The sequence below is a fragment of the Eulemur rufifrons genome, chromosome 30, assembly GCF_041146395.1.
Source record: "Eulemur rufifrons isolate Redbay chromosome 30, OSU_ERuf_1, whole genome shotgun sequence".
NCBI classification, from domain to species: Eukaryota; Metazoa; Chordata; class Mammalia; order Primates; family Lemuridae; genus Eulemur; species Eulemur rufifrons.
In genome coordinates, this window is record NC_091012.1 from 54,067,488 (window position 1) to 54,091,575 (window position 24,088).

Here is a 24,088-nt window from a genome sequence, read left to right on the forward strand (position 1 = left end):
GTATCTTGTAAGCTTTCTAAACTGACTTATTAGTTCTAGGAGCTTTTTTATAGATTCTATAGGATTTTCTACAGAGATGATCATTTTGCCTATAAATAAAGATAGTTTTACTTCCTCCTTTGCTGTCTGATGCCTTTTATTTCTTTTTCTTACCTTATTGACTGGGTAGAACCTTCAGAAAAATGTTGAAGAGAAATGATGAGAGTATACATTCTTGCTTTGTTCTTGATGTTAGGAGGAAAAGCATTCAATCTTTCATACCATTAAGTATGATGTTAGCTGTAGGTTTGAGGAAGTTCCCTTCTATTCTTAGTTTGCTATGAGTTTATTTATTTTTTTAAAATCAGGAATGGATGTTGGATTTTGTTAAATGCCCTTTTTTACAGCTATTAAGATGGTTTTATAATTTTTCTTTTAATGTGTTCATATGGTGAATTATATCAATTGATTTTTTTATTGCTAAAGCAACTTTGCATTAGAGGTAGAAAATATGCTTACTCATGATGTATTACCCTTTTTATATATTGGAAATTATTATTTGTTAAAATTTTGTTGAGAATTTTTACATCTGTGTTCCTGGTAGATTTTGATCTTAGCTTTATTTGATTGCTTATGTCTGGTTTTGGTATTAGGATAATGCTGTCTATGTATCATAAGTTGGGACAGATTCCTTCTCCTAATATTCTGGATGTATTTGTGGAGTATTGGTGTTTCTTTTTTTTAATGTTTGGTAGATTTAAACAGTGAAACCATCATGGCTTAAAGTTTTCTTTGGGGAATGAATTTTAAATTTAAATTCATTTTGTAGTAGACATGTGGCTATGCAGGTTATTTGTTTCTTCTAGAGTAAACTTTAGTATAATAGCTCGTGTCTTTCACAGAATTTGTATGCCAAATTTATTAGCATATAGTTGTTCATATTTCCTTACTATCACCTCTATCAGTCCTGGTGTTGGTAATTTGTATTTTATCTCTTTTTTCTCTCCCCTAATTAGCCTGGCTAGAGTTTTATCAGATTTATGGATTTTCTCAAAGAAATAGCTTTTGGTTTTACTGCTTTTTCTCTATTTTTCTGTTTTCTATTTCATTGAGTTCCACTATGATCTTTATTATTTCCATTATTCTCCTGCTTAATTTGGAGGCAACTGAACTCTTCCATATTTCTTCTTTTCTAATATAGTCATTGACTGATATTTTCTCCTAAGTACAGTTTAGCTACATCCCACAATTTTTGACATATTATATTTTAATTTAGTTCAAAATATTTTCTAGTTTCTCTTTGGATTTCTTCATGGGTTATTTAGAAGTATGCTATTTAGTTTCCAAATATTTGGGGATTTTTTTGTTTTTGATTTCTAATTTAATTCAACCATGGTCAGGGAACATACTTTGTATGACTTGAACCCTTTAAAATTTTTAAGAATATTTTTATGGCTCAGAATATGGTCTATCTTGGTAAATGTTTTATAGGTGCCTGAAAATAATTTGCATTTTACTGTCATTTGGTGAAGTAGTCTATAAATGTCAAATAAGTCAAGTTGGTTGATAGTGTTAAGTCTTCTGCATTGTTACTGATTTCTGTCATTTTTAAAATCAATTCGTGAGAGAATGGTGTTTAAATTTCCAACTATAATTGTAAATTTGATTATTTCTTTTTGTAGTTCTCTCAGAGTTTGCTTCATGTATTTTGAATCTCTGTTATTAGACACATAAACATATAAAGATTTTATATTCTCTTGGCCAATTGACCTTTATCATGAAATGACCCACTTTATCCCTGGTAATATTCTTTGCTCTGAAATCTATTTTGTCTGATATTACTGTCATGCTAGCTTTATTTTAATTAGTATTAACTTTGTGTATCTTTTACTATACTTTTATTTTATAAACTAACATACAGTAAAAGTGATTTTTTATTAGGGTATACTTTTATGAGTTTTAGCAAATATATAGTTTCATTTAATTGCTACAGTTATGATACAGAGCCATTTCATGACTTCAATATACTTTCTCTTACCCCCAGGTGGTCACATCTACCACTATCCTAAAAGCCTGGAAACTACTGATCTGTTTTTTGGCACTATATTTTTGGTTTTTTGAAAATGTTATATAAACGGCATCACATAGTTTGTAAGCTTTTGAGACTGGCTTTTTTTTTACTTAGTCTAATACCTTTGAGATCCATTCACTTTTTTGTGTATAGCAATAGTATGTTCCTTTTTATTGTTGAGCAGCGATTCCACAGGATGGAACTTTGTGGGGTCTCTTCTCCATTCTCCTCAACCTCGACCATCTCCCTGATACTTTCCAGTTGCTGGGGCCTCTTTCGTTCTTTGGCCTGAAAGCTGGAGCTTTATTTCCCCTGCAGTGCTACATACTTACCATGACTGTACCCATGTCCTGGTCCAAGGACATGCAGAGATAAAAAACATTGGGTATTCACAGCAGAAGGGCTATCACAGCTCCTCTGATCAAAGAGAAAGTTTCTTTTTCCTCAGTTTTAGGCATTCGCCACCCCCAGTGTCACCACTCACATGTACCTGCTACCGTTGCCTTGGAATTGCCTAAGAATTGGGGCTCAAGAGAAGAGAGAGAAAAAAGAAAAATAGTGGATTCTCTCCATGCTCTCTCAGCCTTAAGAATCTCCTTTTCTTCTCTTCAAGCCAGAAGTAGAGGGCTTCTCCTGGAGGTTTCTCTTTCTGTTGACAAGTGATTACTTCCAGGTTACATGATGCCTTAAATCCAGGTGGGGTGTACTGGGGAAAATAAGTAGAGGGTGGATGGGGACTCATTATCAGTTTGATGGTATTTCATATTCTGATTTTCTTTCTCAATTCATCTGGTGTCGTTAACATGTGTTTTTGATTTATTTTAAAGCTTTGTGGGATGGCACCAGGGCAGCATTTATTCTAGAGCAAACATTTCCCCAGTGCTGAGGCAAAACCCTTCTGAGTATTCTACTTAAGGTCCCAGCATTATAAGGTCTTCACTCTTGTGGTTTGAATAGGAGCTATTCCCAGCCCTTTGCGTGCCTTGGAGAGTATTCCATGTGCTCCTTTTTGGTGGTTGTTTCCCCAAACTTATGTGCTTATCATTGCTCACCTAAATACTTGAGGGGGTCTGTTTTCAGATCTCTAGAGTCCTCTCTCTGTGCAGAATTCTCCTCTTGTATTGTGCCCTAGCTGCCTTGGTCTCCCCAGACTCTCAGCCCCAGGAGAATGCTAAGATTTATCTGAGTTCCCTCTCCTTGTACCTCTGGAATCGCTAGGCAGTAAGTTGTAACGATCTTATGGCATACCTAGTTGTTTCTTGTCTTTTGCAGATCTCTCTCCTTTGCTCTTTTAAAACTATTTGTTTTCATATATTTTGCCTGGTTTTAAGGTGTTTCAGGAGGTAACGTAAATCAAGTCTCTCTCACAGAAAATGGAAATTTATAAGATACAATTGAATTCTAAATTGTCAACTCTAGAATAAAGGTGCCTGATTATTTTAGAAGAGATTTAGTTAGAGATAGCTTTGCGAAGGAGGTCAGATTTAAATTAGTCTTTGAAGGGGGGAGGATATTCCAGGTGAAAACTAATGGCATAAATAAAAGTATTGGAAAAGGAGGAAACCTGAGTTTTTACTGATGAGACAGTTTGGAGAACAACCTGATAAGATGGGACAGAGTAAATAGGGAACTAATAAAAAATAAAGTTGAATAGTTGGGTTGGGGCCACATGAGAGAAGTCTTTCAAAACCAGGAGTTGTGATATAATGCAGTGATAGTAAGCCATTATAAGTTTTTAAACTCCAAGCAGTGTTATGTAATGAGAGCAAAGTTTAATATCAATATAAACATTTATGTCCAACCTATATACTTCTTTCAACTTACATGCATCTGTTCCTTTTCTGTCCTCTGAGTAAAATGAAGAACAGCCTCACAAAATATGGCTGGTATTGTTTTGATCTAATACATTACATTTACTTAAAGATTGGAGTAAAGCCATTCCTTAACCTTCTTTTCTTTATTTCCTTGATCTTTTTTTTATAGAACTTATGTTCCATTAATAATTTTTATTGTTCTTTTTAGGATGTATTTCCTTTTTTCTCTACTTCCTTTTCAAAATTACAATGATCAAAACTAGATAGTAAGTTCTTTCTAGTGCAGAATTTAATGGAAAGATTTGCTTATCAGATTCCTTTTTAATATCTGATGGTATCAGTGTAGTTTTTTTCACAATAGTGTTATATTTCATTTGAAAGTTATTGACATCCAACCAACTTTTTATATAAATTGTTTATAGTTTATCTGGTTTCTATATTATGGTTCTGTAATGTCAACTCATTCTCTTTTGCTTTAATACACTCATTTAAAAATTTATCAAACTCATTTAATATGTTTCAGTCTTTCAGGGTATAAGCACCTCCCTCTATTTAATGACATTTAAAGTTTTGAGACACTGAGTAAGTTTAATACAGAGAAGAGAAAAATATGTTGTTAATGCTCTTTTTTGCCTCAAAGGAATATGGAGAAGATATGGGGAGATGTATAAAAAGAAGGGTGAATTTAAAGAAATTGAGGACAAGTAAGGCCCTCTTAAACTCAAGGCCCAGAAGAAATAGAAAAATAGAGAACTAAGATAACTGTTAAGACAGAAAGAAAATGAGTTTAAATCAGTAGAAACAGTTTTAAGAACACTCAAAAAACAAATTGGAAACTGAGCAATTTGCATAAAGCTGAGCTGTATAGGCATGTAGTGGACTAGCATATGGAAATAGATGATAAAATTTATAGAAATCTGACAAGATGAGTGCATACGAATTTCGTGGAAGGAAATGATTTTACCAGAAAAGGACATATTTTGAGTGTGCAGATTATCTTTGAGGATCGTCCTGGAGTTTAAATAGGGGAAAAGATTTATACTAGGAGTGAAAGCAAAACCCCCTTCCCTTTTCTTTTAATGTGTGCATACTCCACTAGAAGATTACAGTATAAAATTTGTTTAGAGAAATGACTGCCTTCTTCTATACAATGTGTGTTGTAGAAGGAACTTCTTTTTAGACAAAACTGGGATATCCAGAAAGTGACATACAAACAAGATATTTAGAATCTGTATGAAAACAATCTGAATTGACAGATCTCATTTGGATAAATATAGCAATAATCTGGAATACAATTGACAAATACAGAATTGGATAGTTAGATTATTTAAATTATTCATTTATGCATATGAAAATAAAGGTTATGAAATGTATAGAAAGGGAAACTACTTTACATGTAGTGAAAATAAATGCAAAACTTTACAAAAGCAGACAATTTGCCAAGGGTAGATAAATTAAGCTTAGAATAGAAGATGCTCAGAATGTGATAAAAGTGTTCAAGTCACCTCAGCTTCTTTTCTTTTGGGACACCAGATTATGCTGAGAAAGTTTAAAGGATTTTTTTAATGATAATGTAAAGGGAAGCAAAATGATCAGATTCGTGAAGAGGGTAAAGGCTCCTAGGGTCTTAGCTGAACTGAGCTGTCTAGATTTTGAGGACTGAGTACATACCTACACAAGCAGTTTTAATGGAATATGAACAAAATGAGAAATGACATAGTTAATGATACAAGATGCATTAGCCATACATTTTTTTCAAAAGGAAAAAAAAGAAGTAATAAATAGTAGGTATAGAGCCTATTGACATTATTCAATTCCAAGTGTACAGTATTTGCAGGAATATTTTAAAGACGGGGGGCTAGCAAATAAGCCAGGAGGTTTCTTATTTGTTTCTGTTTTTCAGTGGAAGAAAATAACTGATTGGATACAATCATTGCTTTTGATTAAATAAGCCATGATTGCTTTTCAAAGTTACTATCTACATATTCTTTAGAAAAGAAGATTCAAAAATTATTTGATGATGCTAGTTTCATCTGGCAGAAGTAAAAAAATATTCGATGAATAAAAATAACATGTGGAGGCATACAGCACCTAGGCTCTTATCATTAATAGCTTGATATCTCTCATTTTGCCAGTAACCACGGTATGATATTTATCCCAATAAAAACCAAATACTTTAACTTGCCATTAGCTATCAAAACTCTGAAAATACTTATTCTTCAAAACCAAGAATTCCATTTCTAAGCATATCTCCTGCAGATATACTTATACAACTAAGTATATGTATGTACAAGGAGATCCATTGCAGCATTGCTTATAATTGGAAAAGTTGAGCGACAACCTAAGTGTTCAACCAAAGGGGAATGGATGAATAATTTAAGGTATGCCACACTATGGATTATTATGCATCCACTAAAAAGAATGAAATAAATATGTATACACCGAAATAGAAACCTGTCCTTGTTATCTGCTCAAGTGAATTTTAAAATGCACAAGAGTACTCGACTTTAAAAAGTCCTATATACATACAAGCATAATGTAGATTTTATATATACATATATATATACACACACACACATATATAGAATGAAGTCTTAAAGTAGATATAGTAAACTGTTAACAGTAGTTACTTTTAGTAAGTAGAAGTGGTGGCCTTTTAGTTTTCAGTTTATATCCTTCTGTATTTTGACATCAAAAAACCCCCAACCCCATATTTAATTTTTTTAACCTGAAATTTATTGGAGGGAGAAAAAAAAAGCCAAGCCGTTGGGAGCCAACCTTTTCTCTTCAACTCCTGGCTCAGTTCCTTTTCTCTTACCTTAAACTTTACCATCTACCACAAAAAAACACTTTAAGCACAACTTATTTTAGTATTTGGAGAGGTTTTACAACTAATTTCTTGGTTTCTAGTTGTCACAAAATTAAAGTTCTATCCCATGTGACTATATGGCTTTAAAGTACCAAATGGTAACTTCTGGGTAAAATCTGGCTTGTTTGTTCATGCATTAATTGAACATTTATTAAGTGCAAATGCCCAAATGCTGGATAATTCAAAAATGCTAGTCCTTCAGCTGTACCAGCTGATGCCTCCCTCATTCTCTATTGCTTGACTATCTTCTCCCTACCCCAGTGTCCACATTCAGTACTTTCCAATACACATCTACATTTGAAAGGTGATTCCCATAGACTTACTGCAATTTAGACCCCATACATGAATTTTAGAAGAGCCATTTCTTACCTTCAGCATGCAAATATTCCCCTAAAATTAACATCTCTTTTTACTCAATGAGCTATTATTATTTTCCTTCTACTTTTCTGAATAACAGGGATAGCAGATGAATTAGCAGTGAAAAATGAAAATAGTGGGTTATGCTATATAATGTTTGTGCTTACAAAGGAAAAAGAGCATTTGTGAAAGATTTAATATTTGTGACCAAAAACATATGTCAGTCATTGTTGGGGAAAGAAAAATATGATATATAATCTTGTTCTAAATTATATGTGTAATATATAAATATTTTTTGGAATAAAAATATTCATATCTTCTCCCTAGAGGGAAAGTGGCTGGATCAAATAATCTCTTTGAAGTTCCAGTTCTGTAATTGAAGCATTTTCTTTAGAAAGCAATTTTAAAATTATGATTAAAAGCTTAGACTGAGGTTTTTTTTTATTATTATTATTATTTTTTTAATTTCAGCTCATTATGGGGGTATAAAAGTTCAGCTTATATATATTGCCCATGCCCCCCCATCCCCCCGAGTCTGGGCTTCAAGTGTGTCCGTTCCCCAGACAGTGCGCATCGCACTCATCACGTAGGTATGCACCCATCCCCTCCCCACCATCTCCCCCAGTCAAGTAGACTGAGGTTTATATTGTACATATGTATAGGATCAATATTTTGAAAACTGCACTCTTAGTATGTTAATGCCTTTTGCTTCTTAAATCTGTGAAACATAACTTTATTTAAAGTTTTATTTGAGGTCATTAAGGTATGAAGGGGATAGAATAATCCTTGCTGTTGGTTCTTACTGTATTAAATTATTATATTATTAGAAAGCGATTTATATATCTATCTTCCTGATCTTTTATAATGAAACATTTCTATCTTTGAAACTACAGACTCAATCTTGACAAATTCTTCATTTTTTTAACTTGTTATTAAATTATATATTGTCCCCTTTCAGTTCACTTTACCGGCCTGTTGTAATCCTTTTATTTATTTTTTAATTGACAAATAAATATTATATATATTTATCGTGTAAAACATGATGTTTTTTTTTTTTTTTTTTGAGACAGAGTGTCGCTTTGTTGCCCAGGCTAGAGTGAGTGCCGTGGCGTCAGCCTAGCTCACAGCAACCTCAAATGCCTGGACTTAAGCAATCCTACTGCCTCAGCCTCCCGAGTAGGTGGGACTACAGGCATGTGCCACCATGCCCGGCTAATTTTTTTTTTCTATATATATTTTAGTTGGCCAGATAATTTCTTTCTATTTTTAGTAGAGACGAGGTCTCGCTCATTGCTCAGGCTGGTCTCGAACTCCTGACCTTGAGCGATCCACCCGCCTCGGCCTCCCAGAGTGCTAGGATTACAGGCGTGAGCCACCGCGCCCGGCCTAAAACATGATGTTTTGAAATATGCATACCTTGTGAATTCAGCCTGTTATAATGTTAGAAGTGGTTCTCATTCTTCCAAGAGTAGACCAAAGGAACAACTATCTAGTTGTCATTGGTTGGGACCATGAAGGGTGTAAGCGAAAGAGCGAATCAACAGGCATTCTTCTCACCAGAGCCTTGTCCCTCCTCTGTACTGTGGGTGCTAGCCTGTTAATTCTCCAATAAGCCTTTAGGTATTTGGGAAAAATTAAGTCTCATGTTGGGGCTTTCTGGGATCCTTTCACCAGAGATAATTAAATCCCAATCCTGAAACTTGAAAGATAATTGGTCAAGCAGCAGCAATGTACTGAGTATAGGAATATCTAAAGCACCATATCTAATTCTCAAAGAGATGGAACAATTCAACTGTTAGAAAGAACTCCTATCTTGCACTTAGTACAGATGCTCTCTACCTTTCTTCCCTCCCCCCAAAAAAGAAAGAAAAACCAAAACCAAGATATGTTAGTAAAGCACTACAAAAGGACTATTAAAATATTATCATGGAAAGGAACATTGGACAGTCTAATACCCTCATTCTGCAGATGGGGAAACAGAGGTGTATATGGTAATTTTTTTTCAAAATAAGGTAAAAGTTGATGATTGTGTAAATAAGTGAATGTACATATTCTTGCCTTATTTGTTCTTAATCTAAATTAGTCTTAATTTTATTTTATTTCTACGGTGAAAGAAAATATACATTGTCACATATCAAGAAAGCTATTCAGTTATTTTTTCTTTTCCTAAGTAATTATTCTGTTGGCTTTATATCTCAAATATGTTGTACTACATTAATATGTAAATAGAATGTTAGCACACAGAAATTTCTAACTTCATTTTCCTTGATTAGTGGCCCGACTCATGTTCTTGTTATAGGGCTTTGACCAGCTTCGACTTGAAGGATTGCTTTGTGATGTGACCCTGATGCCAGGTGACACAGATGATGCCTTCCCTGTGCATAGAGTCATGATGGCGTCTGCTAGTGATTACTTCAAGGCTATGTTCACAGGTAGTTTGCCTTTTTAAACTCTGCAACCACATTAAAACAATATGAACAATCTGTTTAAATCTTCTTATTTCTAACATGAAATTCAGTTGTTATGGTCTGTGCCTTTACAAGAGGAAGCAGTTTCAAAAGGAGTATACAATAGTCCTTCCTATGGTTGTGCGTATCGCTGTTATAACACGGGAAATTGATGCACCTTTTTTTCATACTGTCCATCTTTATTTCACAGCTTTTCTTTTTCAAACTCATATCTGAACGGGCCATCAGAGACTCTGTGTCCCGCTAATACAATCTATAATCCATCAAAAGATAGGAAGTGACAGGAGAACATTTTGGAAGTGCTTGTATCATATATGACCTCCATTAGTGTAGAGATAATCCTTTTTAAGTACTCTCTTTTAACTGTAAAATATGCAGAAGACTGACTCTGTTATGAATGCTTACACAGAATAAGACTTTCCCTTGATTTTATTGCATCTAATTAGCAGTAGAAGTGAGTTTGACCTTAATTATTCACCTTCATTTAATTGAATATTTTTTTGTTTAAGGTGGAATGAAAGAACAAGATTTAATGTGCATTAAGCTTCATGGTGTGAGCAAAGTCGGTCTAAGGAAAATTATTGATTTCATTTATACTGCAAAGCTTTCTCTTAACATGGACAACCTTCAAGATACGCTGGAAGCTGCTAGCTTTCTGCAAATTCTGCCAGTTTTGGACTTCTGTAAAGTATTTCTCATATCTGGGGTAAGATATTTTCAACTCTGATTTTTCCTGTGATAGACTCTGATGTAGCCTGCTTAGAGTAGGACTCATGAAATCTGTTGTGTAGACATATGAAACTCTCACCATTAGAGAGAGGTATTATATAGCATGTAGTCTGGAAACAAGATGAAATTAAAACAGGTGCATTTTTACAAAGTGGAATCATTTGATAAAGCCCTGTGTGTAATCAGATGACATTAGATACTAACAGTGTTTGATAAAGATTCATACCTTAGCTTGTTTGATAACGTTATATACCATAATCTGTTTTTATTCACCTTAATGATTTTATACAAACAGGCTTATTAAATGAAATTCAATGGAAAAGTAACCTGAGCTTCTAGAATTCTTTTAAAATAGGATTGATTATTTTTTTCTTCCTTTAATGTGAGTGCTAGATCTTAAGAAGAATTAACACTTACGTGCAAACCTGTAAGGATATAAGTGTTGATTCCATAGAAACATATCATCTACTTAATAGTGTTTAGGCTTTTTAATAGATAAGAGAGGGCACATACACCTACCAATCAATGAAGTACTTTGCGGTCACCCAGTTCCTGAAGACAGTGTTTTATTTTTGTTATGACTCTTAAATTTTACTTCTGGAAAACTAAATGCCTGGGTTGTACAGAAACATTGCCAAGATTTCCAGAACTTCTGGAGCTTGCTTTTCTGATTAAAAATTCTGGCAATAATAATTTTGATATATTTTCTAACTCATCATGTTGATGGATAATATGTTTTTCTACACTTGATTTAACTCATATCAATTTTAACATTGGTAAATAATTGCTGTTAGGCCTTTAAAAAGTTACGTATTTTGAACATGGAACCTTCTGTAAAACACTCTTTCAAGAGAACATGTCCTTAATTATTTTATTAATAAGATATACCTTATCTTACAAAGTCAGACAATAACTAATTTAACTGGACTATTGAAAGCATGTTTTTGTATGTTTGTTTCTATTTTAAAGTACTGTACTATCTCACAATTACTTGTAAATTTTTAAACTAACTGCTACTTTTAAGGGATTTATGGGAGCATGGTATTATATCGTTGACTTGTATTGTCTTCTTTATTGCCTAAGTGAAGTTTGTTAATTTCCCATGCTAATTTTTGCTTCCATTACAGAATTTGGGCACTAAAAAAAAATTCATTTTAATTTAATCATACAAGGCCCATCCCCTCAAGAGCTGTTAGCATATTTTCTCTAGTTGTGTCACCAACATCATAAACAACTTCATTTCAAGTAAATGAATTATATTGAGTGTATTTTTTTTAAATGTCTCGTCTAGTATTTAATTTAGTAGTAACACTTAAAGTTTATGTTTATAGACTCTTAACGTTGCTTTATGCTGATCTTAGCAACACATGGTCATCCTGAGCCAAACTGGGGAAAATGCCAAGATTTCTTTGGAAATATTCACTAACAAGAGGCATTGTTTATCTATTCTCTAATGCAGAGGTTTGGTACTTATAACTTCAGATATTGGTTTTGATCAGTTTTTTTTTTACCTGAAAGAGAAGACCAAACTGGTTAATGTGCAATATATAAAAAGTTATAATAGTATATTATTGTCAAAATAATAGAAAAGAACTTTGTTCTAGATAACTGTATTTGAAACAATTTTATTTAAAGATTACATCACAGTAATTTTGTAATATTGACAAATTTCTAGTAATTGGAATGTTGGTTCCTTAACCTATCTGAAACATCTATTATAACTGTCTATTTTAACCTTTTGGAAATTTCTTCATGTTTGTAAACACATAATATTGTCTTAAAGATTATGTTCTTCATTCCTTGTGCCCCCTGCAGACATCCTAAAACCCACTTCTAATGGAGAAGAGGCTTCTCTCTGGGAAAGCTTACTTGTGGTATAGTTTACTCCTACCTCTCTCTGTTTTAGAACTTTCTTGCCTATGAACTCCTAGGAAACACCTCTTTTATTAGCATCATTCTACTTTACTTGTGCTTCATTATATTTGCCAAGGATATGTTTGTGTGATTTTACAATGGAAATCTCCCCTGTCAGACTTGATGACAATTTTTGAGAAAATTTGGTAGGTTATTAGTTATAGGAACATGGGAAATCCAACTTTTCCTTTATCTTTCTTTCATGTATTTTGTTTCTTATTTAAGCCTATGTACAGCCTTGCTCTATTTATTTCCTCTTTCCTTCCCAGCAATCAAATGAAACAGGAAAAACAGTAGCCCTTGTGCCTTTTCTACTTATAAGAACTGAACATTTCAAGATACTATAAGTATTTTTCAAAGCAGGATTTTTTTAGTTCACCCATGAGCTAAGTTATTGTAGACAATTTTTAAATATAATGTTGTCATGTTTTAAGAACTGTGTGCTAAAATCAAATGTTTTAGAGGAAATAGGTTTTATGTTCTTAATGATATAGTGAGATCATAGATCACATAACAAAAACACTACTTGGGTTTGATATTTTAGAAAGAAAAATTCCCTTCTCATACAATTCTATTCTATCTTATTCTTTTTTTTATTTTTTTTTAATTTCAGCATATTAGAGGGGTACAAATGTTTAGGTTACATATATTGCCTTTCCTTCACCATTTGTATGGATGAAGAAGAGCAGTGATATATAAAATACAAATCAGTAAATAACCCAGAAACCATTTATGTATTAGCTTTGAATGATATTAAAGCCACACTTGCCTTTGGTGGAATAGAGACTTCAGTTTTCTATACAGAGCATCAGGCTTAATAGAACAAGAACCAACCCCCCTCCTATCTTTTCCATCCTTTGCAGTAATAGTTTTCTCTAAGGGTGGTAATTAGTATTATAGTTTATAGGATTTGACATTTTGGTTCTTGCTATGTTATTTTCTTAGTAGTTATGGGAAAGATAACAATGAAATGAATACAAAAGGCTGACAGTGAAGGACAGATATAAAGCAGAGTAGGTAACAAATTCTGAAAAACTAAAATCACTTTTATGTACTATGAAGATAATGGAAAATTGCCTTTGTTTAGTCATACTTATAAAAGTTACATTGTTTTTTGTCCTTAGATGTTGCATAACTATGACATATTAAATACTGTGTACCCCTTCCCTAGTTTACAAACAAGTTACAGTTAAATTTTTTTATCTTTATAGGGTACATACATATTTGTTTGCAATTGGAAATTATTAACGTCTAGCATTTGCCCCAAAAAATTATTGTTACAGAGGATTATAGGCTAGTCCACAAAGCAAACCCAATTTAACATTAGGTTGCTGAAATAGGATATTTGTAATTGAACAGGAAATATTACATTTTAAATATACAAATATACAGAATAAACGAAGCAGAATAATGGTTTCTTTCTCTTTATTTTTGTATAAAGCATTTTCCGTCACAGAATGAAGATGCCATTGGGCTTTAGACCTGGTGATACTCTTTCTTTAAAGTATTTTTTTAAAGTTATGTTTCCCCCCCCCCGCTTGATACAGATACATTACTGGTTCTACATGCACATTTTTAAATCAGTGATGGGGTGGTGAGCTCAAAATGAAGTGGAGAGAAACTTTATTGAGGTAACTAGAGATAATGAAGAGTTGGAGACAGAAAATAAAGAGGTATATACGTAGGAGAGAGCCAAAAGACAGAGGAAAAGGGAGAACGTGGTTCTGTCAAGAGAAAAATGAAAAGAATCAGAAGAAGTCGTTGGAAAAGATAGTTACTTTTGCTGTGGGGACCTTCTTCTTGATGTGCGGATTTCCTGTATAGTACATTTATTTCACATTCTTTATTTAATCTAAATTGGACTTATCCATAAAGATTATCAGACATGTCTTTTAAGATAATTTTTTTCACCTTTGAAGGGATTTAATACAAGTTAGAGAAAAAGTTGTATAGATGATGAGAGTTGACAATGAATCAAAATTGTTTCCTTCCCCACCAAACTAATATTGACCTCCTTATTGTCAAGGCTGATACTGAGCGAATACCACCCAGACGGTCATACCAGTTGTTTATGGTCAGGTATCTATTCTGATTAGTTGGTACCCATGCTGTTCTGGCTGTTAAAATTCTAAATATCGTCCTGTTCATAACCTTGACCACCCATTTTTGCCTATCTGCCATATGGGACTCTCTGTGGGAAGAAGAGGCCTAGCCTGGGACCAAGGCACTTCAGCTTCACAAAGACCATGGTAATAACTAACTTTGCATCCAATAAAAGAAGTACATTCAGAGTGCAAAGAAATAGAGAATTGGATTCTCCATTGTGGAGACACCATCAGCATTCACCTAAAATGACATTTAGAATATGAAGAGAAAGATGGAGAGAGAGAGAGAGAGAGAGAGCGCGCGCGCACGCATGAGAGAGAGAATGCGTGTGAGAACATGCTTGTTTTTAAGTCATCCCTTTGTTCTTCTTATCAGAAGGTCCCTTCCTTGTGTCTTGTGATGTTCTCACCTGTGGAAGGAGGCTTGAGAGAAGATGCTTGTACATCCTTTGCTGGCCAAGGAAGCTTGTTTGATTCCTTCCTAGTCTGTTTCTGTGGACATGCTTTCATTTTACTGCATTAGTTGTACTAGATGTCAGGCTGGTTTTTGCATTTCCCTTGAGAGTACAAAAGCAGATACAAATTTTTTTTTCTAAATAGGCTTTTTTTTTGGTATAAAACACCAATCTTTAACAAAAAGTCTGAGATTTCTGATGAAATCTGCTACTAAGATATCAAATTATGTTAATGATAGTGTTTGGGTACATCAGGTATAATTTGAACAGTATAGCAGCAGTGAGTACCAATATGTTAATGAGAATACCACTTACAAAATTATGGTGTTAGAACTGCCTTTAGGATGACTGTGAAGGTTGTTTGGTTGTGATAGAATAATTTATATCAAGGATGCTTAAATGAGCACTTGATTATTTTAAAAACAACTTTATCAGTTTCCATACATGGTTGAAGAATTTTGTCCTTTATTGCTGCTCTATCTTTTTAAATGCTAATATAATTATTTGGATTAATTTTTGTTATAACTCTGTTTTTAAATATATCATCTTTGGAATTTTGGCCAGGTTTCAGGTGAAATAAGATGAGTTCAGATGGAATTAGAGTTCCTTATACTTAGGAATTTTAAAAATAAACTTTAAACTTCATATTTTATATTTTCAAAGTGTAATATATTCTATTATGTACATAAATTGTATTATATATTATGTTACTACAGGTATCCATCCATTTTTTAATACCATTTAGGCTAAATGTTTGGAGATCTGCTAGCTGAGGCATTTTTAAGAAACATAACTGAGAAGTGCATTGAAATGAACCATAATAGAATAATCCCATATTTCTCCAAAAAATTGTTCACTATTATTTTGTCAGTTTGGGTCTGCTTATATTGTTAACTATTATTGTAGGCTTTGCTTTTTTAATCCCAATATTCTATGATTAATTTTTAATCTTTTATTACATATACTTGATAAGAATTAATTTCCTATTACATAGTTTTCTTATCTGTGTCTCACTTTTAAGTTAATAAGTTTCTAGTAATTTGTTATATAAATTCAACAGGTATCTTATTTTTAATTGCATCTATCATCACATCTTTAATTTTTATATTGTTGATGATCGTAGGATTTAACCTTCATTATATACCCACAGTGTGGTAACTGTTCTACATGAGCTATAGAAAATACTTAGTCCTTTTATCAAGAAGATGGCAATTCAGAAGGTTATGAAATACCATTCTCTGGTGATTTTTAAGAAAAGAGCAGGCAGCTATCTGTTTTGACTAGGTGGTCTTTCAAAGTCTTTTCCAGTCCTGTATGTCTGTATATATGAGTGTACTGATATATAGAAGGCATTTTCCAAATACTCTTAGATAAAAGGTAGGTTTCTTTCTCCTGTGATTTTAGTAATTGTTTTCTCATTGGAAAAAGTTGAAGAGGGAAAAGGGGAATGGATTAGATATCTTGTTTCCATTTCTAAATTCTACAGTTCAGTGTCTAATCTTTAATCTTGGTCTATTTTACACATTATAAATTTAGATTTAAATTTGTTGACTAACAACTGGTAGTATCATTTTGCCCACTTAAAGTAGCCATTCTTTGTTGTTTTTATTAGTAATCATATCAGTAATGAGGAGAATCTGCATACTTGGGAATTATATCTATGTTGTCACCAACTTTTGCTTAACCATACTAGTAAACATGTTCAAAAATGCAAATTACCTTTGCTCTGGGGAAGGCCTATTTCTTACTTGCCTTGGGAAGTGTATCCATACCCCAAACAGGAGTCCCTTCCACCCAGGGTGATGTGGGCAATTAAGTATTGACTATAACTCCATTTACACAGCTTAAAATTTTATGAGAAACCAACCAGCCACTACTAAAATTAGATTAAAATGGACTTTTTATTAACCACATTAGAAATCCAATGTATTGATATAGTGCTAAGAGGTGCATTTCTGGAAGCCCATAATTTGCTAATTTATTTTCTTAGTTCTTTTGTGTTACAGTTACGTTTCAGGTATTTTTAAACATATGTCTACTAAGTATAATAAGCAATTAAACATTTTTGGTGATTTTTTAAAGCAAACCAGCTGCTTAAAAGAGTCCAGGTTCTTCTTGAGTAATAAATCTTTGAGAATAGCTGTATGTATGTGTTAACCTTAGAGCTTTCAGTGGTATCATATCCTAACTGGGCTGTTATTTTATGCACAGGAGTAATTCTATTAGTGTCATTTCAGCTTTTAAATAAAATGTCAATAGGAGGATTAGCCAATTTTCTCTTAACCATCTGCCAATATGTTAACAATACAGTTATGAGGTTAACAATACATTGATGAGATTTGTGTGACATTGTGAATAAACAGTCTGACAAAATTTAAAAACAAGTAGAGTCCTTTCCCTGTGACCTGTCTCTGTGTTTATATACACACACACTAACATTTATATGGTAGGCTTGTTTTGTGATTTATTCTTGGTATTATATTTGCTGATATGATTTTTTCCCATTTTTCCTTTTGACCAGTTATTAGAGCATTGAAAAGAGGTTCTGCTGAGGAAAGGCCTCTCTATTGCTTCTCTCCTTTGACTGCTTTCTGCTTTGTGACATATTATACTCTGTGCTGGGGAAATGGCTCTGGGCTCATTTTGACCCAGACAGAGGTAGAGTATGCTGAGAGTAAGAGATAGGCTGAGGAAAGCTACCTTTCCCAGACAGAAGCAGTCATCATAGATACCAAAAACTCATCTACACGAGTGATTTTGTGTAGATACACCCCTCCTGTTCTTAAAAAACCTATTTCCTTGCTTTTTTTTTTTACACAAAAATATTTTTACCTTCTTTAGGGAAAAATATATAATATATAGTTTATATAAATATTCCCATTATTTCCTTGCTTTTATTTCCAGATAAATAATGTGGAAAATACCTTCACCCTAGGAATAATTGTCCTATTAAATTATTTTCATCATGAGAAAACTTTTGAAGGAACCAAAAATGTATGATAGTAATGAATGATGCCTGTTTGCATGAAAGGAAAATCTAGGAATCGGGTATTAGAGCTTTTTCTGTTTGTGGATCTGCTAACTGTGTGATACTTTTAAGAATCATGACTGAGAAGTGGATTGACATGAACCAAAATAGAATAATCCCCTATTTTCCCAACATTTTCATCTGGTGATAATTTTATCAATTTTTTTAGAGGGGGGACACATATTTTGAAGAAAGAAAATGAATTATTTGGGCCATAGTCAAATTATAACATCGTTTCTTAGAGTAGGTTCTAACCTGTAGACTTTGATCGTTTTCTTTTAGTCATCCTTGTACTGGATTAGGTATAGGTGGTTTGAATTCTCTTTAGATCATTGATGCATTTAGATAAGAATCTTTATTTGCATCTATATGGACATTAAGAAGCATAATTTACTCTTTTCTAGAACAGGTATTTGTGTTATCGAGATGTCAGTGTCATGAAAGTAGTCATGTTTTAATTTTTTAAAATTGGCTTATATAGGTCACTTTAGACAACTGTGTCGAAGTTGGGCGGATTGCCAACACCTACAATCTGACAGAAGTGGATAAATACGTTAACAGTTTCGTTTTGAAGAATTTTCCTGCATTGCTGAGCACCGGGGAGTTCTTGAAACTTCCTTTCGAGCGTCTTGCCTTTGTGCTTTCCAGTAATAGCCTTAAGCACTGCACTGAACTTGAGCTCTTTAAGGCCACCTGTCGTTGGCTTCGCCTGGAAGAGCCTCGGATGGACTTTGCTGCAAAATTAATGAAGAACATACGATTTCCATTGATGACACCACAGGAGCTCATTAATTACGTGCAAACGGTGGATTTCATGAGAACTGACAATACGTGCGTGAATTTGCTTTTGGAAGCCAGCAATTACCAAATGATGCCATATATGCAGCCAGTTATGCAGTCAGATAGGACTGCCATTCGGTCTGATACCACTCATTTGGTTACACTAGGAGGAGTGCTGAGGCAGCAGCTGGTTGTCAGTAAGGAATTGCGCATGTATGATGAAAAGGCCCATGAGTGGAAATCGTTAGCCCCCATGGATGCCCCAAGGTACCAGCATGGCATTGCTGTCATTGGAAATTTCCTCTATGTCGTTGGTGGACAGAGTAATTATGACACAAAAGGAAAAACGGCAGTCGATACAGTCTTCAGATTTGACCCTCGATACAATAAATGGATGCAGGTTGCATCTTTAAATGAAAAGCGCACCTTCTTCCACCTAAGTGCCCTGAAAGGATATCTGTATGCAGTTGGTGGGCGAAATGCAGCTGGTGAACTGCGTAAGTGTGTGCATTTATATTAAACATAAAGACAAATTTCTCTTTACTCAAAAGTTCTTGTCAAATAATAAAAGAAGTAGTTCTATAAACATTAAAGACAAAAAATGTAGCTAGGGTTTTATTGTTAAAGTATTTTTCTTAGAAAATATGAGCGACTATTTGTATGCCTTATCTGGGCAGACATTGTTGGCCAGGGCACACATTAAATCTTACAAATAAATCAATATGTTGCAGAATATTTTATTTGTGCAGTATATATATATATTTTTTTTTGAGACAGGGTCTCACTCTGTTGCCCAGGCTAGAGTGCCATGGCGTCAGCCTAGCTCACAGCAACCTCAAACTCCTGGGCTCAAGCGATCGTCCTGCTTCAGCCTCCCGAGTAGCTGGGACTACAGGCATGTGCCACCATGCCTGGCTAATTATTTCTATATATATTTTTAGTTGTCCACATAATTTCTTTGTTTTTTTTTTTTAGTAGACATGGGGTCTCGCTCTTGCTCAGGCTGGTCTCAAACTCCTGAGCTCAAATGATCCACCCGCCTCAGCCTCCCAGAGTGCTAGGATTACAGGCGTGAGCCACCGTGCCCAACCATATGCAGTATATATCTTGAAGGTTCATCTACAAAGTACATTTAGCTAATTTAAATAGTAATGGAATCTCTGACAGAAGTTTGGAGTGTTTCCTCATTTTCCATTTTTTAAAAGCCAACATGATATTTTACTGAACAGGTTAAAATCCTGCCTTACATAAGACTTTTGTTGTTTCTTCTTTTATATAATTTGTTACCTATCAGAGGCCACATTGTAAAGATAATTTTCTTTATAGATTAAATGTACAAAGTTCAATATTATCCAAAGTTTATTTAGTATGAACATTATGATCTGTGACTATTAGTTTTAAAAATCATTCTCTCAGTGAAATATTAGATAGTTTTCTTCACTGTAAACTGATCTGGTAAGCTTTATTTGGTGGTCACTTTTTTGTCTTCCTAATTTAAGATTGGTCACAAGTACACTTCAACATAGAAATACCTTGACTATATATATTAACCTTAAAAGGTGCCATTTTGTTATTTTAGAGAAAATTAGGATGGTATACCTTTTCCAAAAAGAATGGCAAGAAGACCATATTTTATGTTGTGACTAATATATATGTCATTGCCATTACTGTTTGGCCTTTTTTTTTCACTCCTCTTCTTTTATTCTCTATTATAAATAGAGTTCTTGTTGTTGACCAATGTTCCAGGCTCCATAATGCTGAGGAAGTTTATGGTTCTGATCTTTTGTACCCACGTTTTTTTCCCTTTGTTGTTACAGTGATATTTTTTTCTAAGACTTTCTAGATTGTTGGATTAGGTGGCATAATCATAATACATAATACATAGGTTTCCCAATATATTTTAATAATCAGACTTTAAAAGAATTTGAGGCATTAGTGCTCATGGTGTAGAATTGTCATTTAGGTGTCTTAAGTCAACCCACATGCATTGTTTTCATGCTATTATACTATTTTAAATTTATGATACTTGGAAATATCCAGAAGGTGCGAGTAGTGACTTGGTTGCTTGTTAGAAAAGCCATTTGTGTAAGATAATCAGTCAGTGATCATTTTGAAACTTCTCAAGGAAATAGCTCCATTTTTCAAGAAAGTCAGTGCTTGCTTATTGATGTAATCACCTCTGTTAATATGAAGCTACTAAGTTTTCAATATATTATTCCTAATATTAATTAGAGCCCTTATTCATTTGGGAGTTTATAATCTTCAGGCCAATGAAAGTCATTACATAAAACCAAGAAGCTAGAGACTTCTTTTTTCTAACTCTCCCCCCTTTGAGTTCCTCCTATGTTACACCCATCCAGGAATAAGCAATAGACTACCCTGTTGGACAAATGGTTCATGCACGGGCTTCCTTGCTCATGATCTTCGGAAACCCCCTTCCATCTCTGATTAAAAACAGTCTTCCTCTTCCATTTTGAAAGTGAAAAGAAACAAAGGAATCATACTTTTCCTGAGCTCTTCTCGAATTCACATTAACCATTTGATTATATTTAGGTTTTAAAAATAAAATCCCCAAAGCTTAATCTAAGGATAATGACTTTTTTATTTTCATCTTTTTAAAATTCTTTTTTTTGCTTGTTTGTATGTTGTTTGTTTAGTTTGGATAATGATTTTTTTTTTTTAAAGTCCCCCTCTAGTTGGTAAATATAGGTCCATTTTTATATTATTTCATGAACTGCATTTTTCAAAAAACTACACATTTGATAATAAAATAGACACAAACACTTTATACCAAGAAGTAACTCCAATTCCAATTATAATCCAATTATTTGATATTTCCTTCCATTTGAAATGATCTCTTGCAATCTATATGTAACTAAACTTTTGTAGAATATGATTGCATCCCGTAAAATCAGCATACCCATCAAATACATCCTGTACTAAATATTTTAAGTTAAAATATTTTGGAAATTAAAAAAAAATTATGTGATTGACTTGTCAAGTGCCCTCAAATTGAGAGTCTTGATTCCAGGAGAACCTTCAGGCCAAAAAGCATGATGACATAAGAGGAAGAAGCAAGAGACTTCATTTTTTCTGACTAACCCCACCCACTTTGGGTTCCTTCTATGTTATACTCAAAACAGGAGCAAGAAGCAGGTTGTCTTTGTCTTATCACACTCTGTATTGTTGAGGTAACCAAACTTGATGTAACCTGCCCTGGTTACCCCTGCTCCTAAAGAACAATATCAATGAGTTCTTCTGAATTCTATCCATTAATAATGTTTCTCATCATATAAATAAGTAAAGAATTTGTATCAGTTACCCTTTCCAGTTTTCTTGGGCCCACTTTTTTTTTCTATAATAGTAGATTTTGGTTCCAAATGAACTCTTGTCTTTATTTCTGAATGTTCCAGCCAGAGACTGAGTTTTTAACTTTTCTCTTGCCCCGCAAGTGTTTTTTTGTTTGTTTGTTTTTTTATATAACCCCCACTTCCACACACAAACATCTGTTATAATAAACATTCCCATCGTAACTGATTACATTGACATATTCATATGCCTATGTAAATAGAGAGGGTAGTGGGAATGGGTGGCAGGAAAAGGAGATTGATGAGAGAGTCATTTAACAATTTAATAGGTTCATTAGTACCAGTACATCATTTATTCTTCATATGCACAGTAACCATTGCCTATATATAATTATAAAAAGAAAACTGTGGAAATGTTTGTAAGACATTTTAGATCATTTTAATGCATTTGGCCTTTTTAAATCCTTTTATAGAGTGTATGGACCTAAGGAAAAGCTAAGGCCATGGCATATCAAAATAAAAAAAGATCATCAGTATGTATGTGTGTGCATGCACACATGTGCATGGGCCTGTTTTATTGCTAGAATATAATTCCTTGGAAACCCTGCCTCCTTTGACACTGGTTGCAGTGGGAAACTAGGGGAAGCTTAGAGTAGCTGTCACTTAAGTGAAAAAGGAGTCAGTTATTTCTGGCATCCTTCAAAATTATGTCATATAAGAAATCAATCTAACATTGAGGTTTTCTATATTGAAGAATATGACAGCTCAGATATCTTTCACTTCAGTTAAATATTAATAAGTCAAATAATGAAATAACTTATAGAAAGCATGTTAGAACTTTTTCAAATGTACAATAAAATTACTAAAATTTATCCAATGTTTCCGTATCTTTTAATGGATTTGGGGTTTTCTCGATCACTAACACACACTCTAGGTTTCTGGAGTCTATCCCCCCTCTATGGGAGTCATCATTGTTCAAATGGTTTTCTTCAGGCCTAATCTCTTTCCTCATCTCAAAGAAAAGTAAGTTCCATATCATGTCTTGGGGCCAATTCAGAACTCCCATGGAATCATCTGAGAAAATAAGAATTCCTGATATATGTGAAATAACCAGTCGAAGTGTAATTCTTAAATTGGAGAGATTCTCTAACTTAAACACTAGGCCACCAGACTACTGAAGTTGATTCCGTAGATTAGGGGTCAGCAAACTGGCCTTGTAAAGGGCCAGAAGGAATCTATTATATTTCCAGCTTTGTGGGCCATTCAGTCTCTGTTACAACTAATCAACTCTGCTGTTGCAGTGTAAAAGCAACCGTTGACTATTCATAAACAAATGGGTGAGGCTGTGCTCCAACAGAGCTTTATTTATGAACACTGAAATTTGAATTTTATATAACTTTCATACATTACAAAATAGTCTTTTAATTCTTTTCCACCTTTTAAAAATGTAAAACCATTCATATTTTTATCTTGTGGGTTGTACAAAAACAGGCAGTAGACTGGATTTGGCCTATGGGCTGAGGTTTGCTGACACCTGCTCTAGATTTTCCTAGTTGCCTCCTTACCATTCTCAGCTCTGCTAGACAGTGATGGAGGCACTGCTTTGTGGCTCCAACTCCTTTCTTTGTATAATCCCTTGCCCCCTCCTCCTATCAGAGTTGTTGGCACTAACCTATATCTGACTGGCTTTTAAATATGGAAAATAGAAATAGGAGCATGTGTATCTACTTTTTAATTAGATGCATTCTATTTTAAAACTAAATACTATTGATTTGACTGATATCAACAGCAGTTCTGCCTGGAGAAAGTCTAAAGATTGACAATAAAGATTAAAAGACTAGAAAAGCTAAAGAAGGTAGATTATTTATCTGGAAGAAGAAAAGTTTAGAGATGATGAACTATTGTATAGTTATTGTGTTATTACTGGTTAATAGCCATCTTTCACTGAGAAACTCCTGTCTGAGAAAGTATAGATAAAGTCTTATAACCCCTACTAGGGAAAAATGCAATTAACTAACTCCCTGACAGAAAAACAGCATTATCTTTCTATGTAGAAAAGTATTAATAATCATAAAAAGTGAATATTCAAGTTCTAACTCCACTATAAAAAGAATAAGAGGAAACTAGCAGAAACCATATCAGAACAGTTTGAATTAGATGTAACGAAAAACAGTTATAATCTAGAAATTTCAAAATTTAATGCAAAGTCCT

General features: G+C 33.7%; 1 protein-coding gene across 8 annotated transcripts in view; it reads left to right on the forward strand.

The window, feature by feature from the left end:
- KLHL13 (kelch like family member 13) overlaps positions 1-24,088 on the forward strand; it is a 177,997-nt gene that overhangs the window by 148,203 nt on the left and 5,706 nt on the right. For 6 of the 8 annotated variants that reach the window (XM_069463077.1, XM_069463079.1, XM_069463072.1 and 3 more), the window contains 3 exons: positions 9,390-9,522; positions 10,068-10,264; positions 18,271-19,066. In XM_069463077.1, the coding sequence (XP_069319178.1) occupies positions 9,390-9,522; positions 10,068-10,264; positions 18,271-19,066 (1,126 nt within the window). The remainder of the gene's footprint in view (positions 1-9,389; positions 9,523-10,067; positions 10,265-18,270; positions 19,067-24,088) is intronic. The other 2 variants (XM_069463078.1, XM_069463076.1) reach the window with 1 other exon arrangement.